Raw genomic sequence first — 4675 nt, 5'->3', positions numbered from 1 at the left:
GAGATAAAAGGCTTTTAGCCTACTGCTGTAATCTGTCTACTGTAAATCTTTCACTGCCCTGAGAGCGAGTGAGCTGTAGGACGTGTGTATCATGCAAAAAGCGACTTTAATGTCTTATTTACAGCCAGAATGTGTTTAGTCACGACTGCTGACCACAGTGAAAATTTGTACCCAGTTATATTTTAAAAATATTACTGAGTTAAAACCGTTAAGTACTAATTTTTATTTTTATTTTCAAGGAACCTTTTTATGAATTTTTTCGTGAATTATTGCAGTGATTGAGTGAAAGCTCCCTTAGTGAAGAAAGAAGATTTGTTCGCTCATTTCAGACGATTAGAAAACACTTTTTTATTTTAAGTCGTTTGAGTCATAACATGTTTCATGTTGGCCTATACATCGTTTATGTCAATTGCACTCATTCTGCATACAGGATAATACTGGACACACTTTGATATGATGTACAACAGTATAGGGATGACATCAGTAGAATACAGAAGATAATCAGAAGACTCTTTCTGCCACCTCCATCACCTCCCTTTAGAGGCTCTTCTTGTTTCCCAAACAATATTAAACATTATAGGATTGTCATTAGAATGTCAATAAGCCTGATTGGACCGTAGTATGGAATCAATTGTGGAAAAAAGCATTGAGATCCTCGTATGGGGGCGCCCTGTCGTGATGCAAGTGTACGTCGTGGAATGGTGGAATGTTTTCTGAGTGCGCACCAGCACTGCGCGTACCCGAGGGCCCAAAGGGTATGCTGTGGCTGGGTCGAGAAGTGGTCAGTCCAGAGTAGTGCACAGAGTAATGATAGTTCCTGTCAGTCTCAGAGGACTCCTGCTGCCTCCCGGAGAGTCCGCCGTTCAGGCACACGGGAGGGCTGTGCTGGCCTTCGTAGTCCGGGCTGCTGTAGTCAGGGGACGTGCCTCCAGGCGGGTACACGGCCTCGTACCCAGAGCCGTAGGAGTGGCTTCGCAAGTTGAGAGCACCGGTTCCGGGCTGGTAATGAGGGCTTGAGAGGCGCGAACACCGGTACGAGTAGGGATGGACCGAGAAAGGAGAACTCGGCATGTGGAATCGGGCTCCGTCTGAACACTGTTCAGTTAGGAAGTTCCTGGTGTTGAGCTGCAGGCAGCCTGCCACCAGATTGGTGGTGGGCTGGGACAGGCCTTTGCACAACATCTGCACGTAGGTCACCACATCTGGACGCTTTCCGTTGCGTAAAATCTCCCCGAGGGCTAATATGTAATTCTTGGCCAGCCTCAGAGTCTCGATCTTGGAGAGTTTTTGGGTTTTTGAATAACAGGGCACCACCTTGCGCAGGTTGTCCAGCGCGGAATTCAAGTCGTGCATGCGCATGCGCTCCCGAGCGTTTGCCTTTACCCGACGCATCTTGGAGCGCTCCACGCGAGCCGCCGTCATCTTACGCTTCTTTGGGCCGCGCTTCTTGGGTTTGTCCCCGCTGTTCTCATCCCCACACTCCTCTTCCTCGGCCTCTTCGTCCTCATCATCGTCGCCGGCCATCTCAGACTCAGCTCGACTGCTGCCTTCCTGTGGCTCGTCCAGCTCGTCCTCCCCGAGGTGGCAGGGCTCGTGGTCATCTTCCTTGGCTTTGCAGTCCTCGACCTCATTGTCCTCCACCCAGTCGGCTGCGAGCCTCTGGACGTCTGGCAGCACCTCGCTGAACAGACGGCTCAACATTGTGGCATGCAACCTGCAAGACAGACAAACAGCGCTTCAGCCTGGCTGTTGGGCGCCCTGCTTTTTATGCACCCAAAAGCACGCATTGCAAAAAATCTCCGGTGAGCCCTCATAGGGTCGTATCTTATAGACGTCCCTAATCTTAAGAAAGAAACAAACAAACAAAAAAACAAAAACAAAAAACAGTTATTATTCGCTAATTATTTTATAAGCAGTGAGAGTGCCCTGTGGCTTTTATCACCGAGTTTTGCATTGAACGCCAAGGCTTCTTCAGACTGAAATCCACCAAGCAGGGTATCCCAGCTGTTCCACAGTGGGTTACATCTTTGTTTGAAAAAGAGTCGCATGAGACAACCTAGAGCTGTGACAAAAAAAATTATCCCATCACCTAGGGTTCAAAATCTTAAAAGGCAGGTTATCTATATGCCATAAAATATTGTTCAATTGCTAAAAGAAACACTGTCATCTTTTGTGTAAAAAATAAATGTATACATTTAATATTTAGTTCAATTTGAATCAATTTAGTTTGATATTGTGCTTAACCAAATTGGTCGTATAAAATTGCTCGTCAAGAAAACTTAATGTTTCCACCTTTTAAAAAATATATAGCAAAAACATATTTATGGGAGGTTCTCTTAATAAAAACTTTACAATTTAGTACTTTTTTTTTTTTTCAAGAAAATCAGATGCATTTGGTTTATTCTCCAGGCATGAAGTAACAGTGTAGGCCACTGTTCGGCCTCAGCATGTGCTTCGATCTGTTCCCTCCAGCAGCACGGCGCAGACTGGCCTGCTTCAGCTGAACCCCAAGGGGCTCACTGGGGTGCGGGTCCCTCCTCTGTCCAATAAATTACCAATTTGGAGGAATTCCATTACACACAGGCCGCACACAGGACTAAGAGAGCCCACAGATTTTTGTTAAAATTTACATTTTTAAAATACACCTTTTTCTAATTTTATTTTATTATTTTATCTTAACCGTGAAGACTAAAAAAAATCAGATATTTGCGTTTTACATATAACATCCAGAAAGTGTAAAAATGAAATGCACCAGAGCCTCAGTAAACTCTCTGCGGGTTCATGAACCCTGTTTGGCACACCTTCGCAGATCACGCAGGCCACAGATAAATCCTCATCTGATGACTTTAGTTTGTCTGGACTTAATAAATAGATAAATAATAGATTTGTGAGCAAAAATTAGAGTATGTTTTCATACTGACCTTGACTGGGTTTTTTTTATATACATATATATATATATATATAGAATTCTATCGATACCTTTCTTTTCCATCAGAGATTCCAGCCCGATCAAAGCTCTTTTTAAGTTACACAAATCTAGCTTTTAATTAAATTTTTCCTCATATTCTTTTTTTTTTTTTTTTTTTTTTTGAAACCTTACTTAGTCATAATGTCAATCCTCTCTGAATTCACGTCACCATACCCACCGACGACACGGGTTAAATAGACAAGTTCTGTGCTAAAATTAAATTTAAAGCTATTATAAAAGCTGCCACATCCACAGATCTCCTCAGATTCTCACTACCCTGAGCTCAGCTGTGCGTTTGGAGTCCAAGGGCGTATTTTTTATCTAATCTTGTAAGCACAATGTAATTAATGCCTACCAATACCTTGTCAATTAGCCTATGTATCTCTGTGGAGAATACTACCCCCACAGTGCTCTGACGTGCATCATGCAAGAGCACACACACACACACACACACACACACACACACACACACACACACACACACACACACACACACACACACACACACATGCTGCTCATTTTCTAAGACAATAAAATGCAGATTATGAATGCAAAAGTGACAAGTAGAACCTATCTCTTGAGGGTCAGTGTGGATTTATTTAAACGAAATCTACGAAACACAGAAGGATCGATGTCTTCCGGTAATAAAAATATTTTATATATATATATATATAGAAAATAAAAAAGCCTTTAAAAAAAAAGATTACAAGCCCAATCTGATCATATCGCTTGCGAGAAAATGATCAAAAAGAGCCAGGAAAATTGCACCCTTCTTCCAAAACAGGTTTAAAGCATTACATTATCTCAATCTGGCATCGAAACCCAAATTGCCCTCCCCTAACCGTGGCTGTAAGAGACATCAGCACAAAGACAAAAACAAATCTGGATCATTATCTGATAGTCTACTGACTAGAATTGTGCAACCTACCTCCGTGGTGGAGCTCAGTGACGGGGCAAAGCGGGTTTGTTTACACCATCTCTCTCCGGGTGGGCATCACATCCACACGCCCTGCACGGATGCTTGTGCGAGCGAGGCGCTGCGTTCTGCTCTCACACCTCTCTCTCCTCTCCTGCCACCCTGCTCTGTCTGCTGCTGCTATCCTCAGCCCAAACGCGAGGAGGGAGCCGTGTGGCACCTCAGAGGCAGGACTGGGTGGGTTACATACCAGCTCTGATGCCAGGCCCATATGGCTGGCACGTCATTGGCAAGAGCCATCACATGAGAGCCGGTGATTGACATGCGGCCGCATTCACAGAGACTGGCTTCCCCTGGGGGAGAGGGACTCGCCATCTGTCACTGAGCTGAAAGAGAAAATGGAATAAGGAGAGGATGGCACAAAAAAAAAGAAACGTAGGATTCAGGCTGCTTCTCTTAGCCTCCATCTTTGGGGAAAATGGGGTTAATCTCGTATAGAATATGTAGGAAAATCCCCTTATAGCATTAATTGTAATATACATGTAATAGCATTCATATAGTTGGCTACGCCAGAACAAATATCCCCAGCACGGAGATCTAAAATGAGCTAATTGTGTAGGATAAGAAAATCATGATGATGGAAATCATCCACATATGGGAAAATTTTGGAAGTATTTCAGTGAAACAGTATATTGGCCCAAAGAAACACTTCATCCCCGATTCCAACAACAGAAACTTGAGCAAACCAGCGTGTCCACACCCCACACAAAGGTCTGGGATGAGTAAGTTGC

At 43.8% G+C, this 4675-nt stretch overlaps 1 protein-coding gene across 1 annotated transcript; it reads right to left on the bottom strand.

Annotated features, from left to right (window-relative positions):
* Window positions 1-328: 328 nt before the first annotated feature.
* Window positions 329-4077, bottom strand: LOC116327503 (neurogenic differentiation factor 2-like). The gene is made up of 2 exons (XM_031749118.2): window positions 3897-4077; window positions 329-1714 (listed from the first exon to the last, which is right to left on the bottom strand). Exon 2 carries the CDS (start codon window positions 1699-1701, stop codon window positions 628-630), a length of 1074 nt encoding a protein of 357 aa, XP_031604978.1. The 5' UTR covers window positions 1702-1714; window positions 3897-4077; the 3' UTR covers window positions 329-627.
* Window positions 4078-4675: the final 598 nt, after the last annotated feature.

This window comes from Oreochromis aureus, linkage group 8, assembly GCF_013358895.1.
Source record: "Oreochromis aureus strain Israel breed Guangdong linkage group 8, ZZ_aureus, whole genome shotgun sequence".
Classification (NCBI taxonomy): Eukaryota; Metazoa; Chordata; class Actinopteri; order Cichliformes; family Cichlidae; genus Oreochromis; species Oreochromis aureus.
Note: the sequence above shows the minus strand (reverse complement) of the source record. Positions and strands in the feature narration are given on the sequence as shown.

Excerpts from the sequence above, each read along its gene's own strand:
- LOC116327503 (XM_031749118.2), bottom strand. The coding sequence starts at position 1,701 with ATGTTGAGCCGTCTGTTCAGCGAGGTGCTGCCAGACGTCCAGAGGCTC.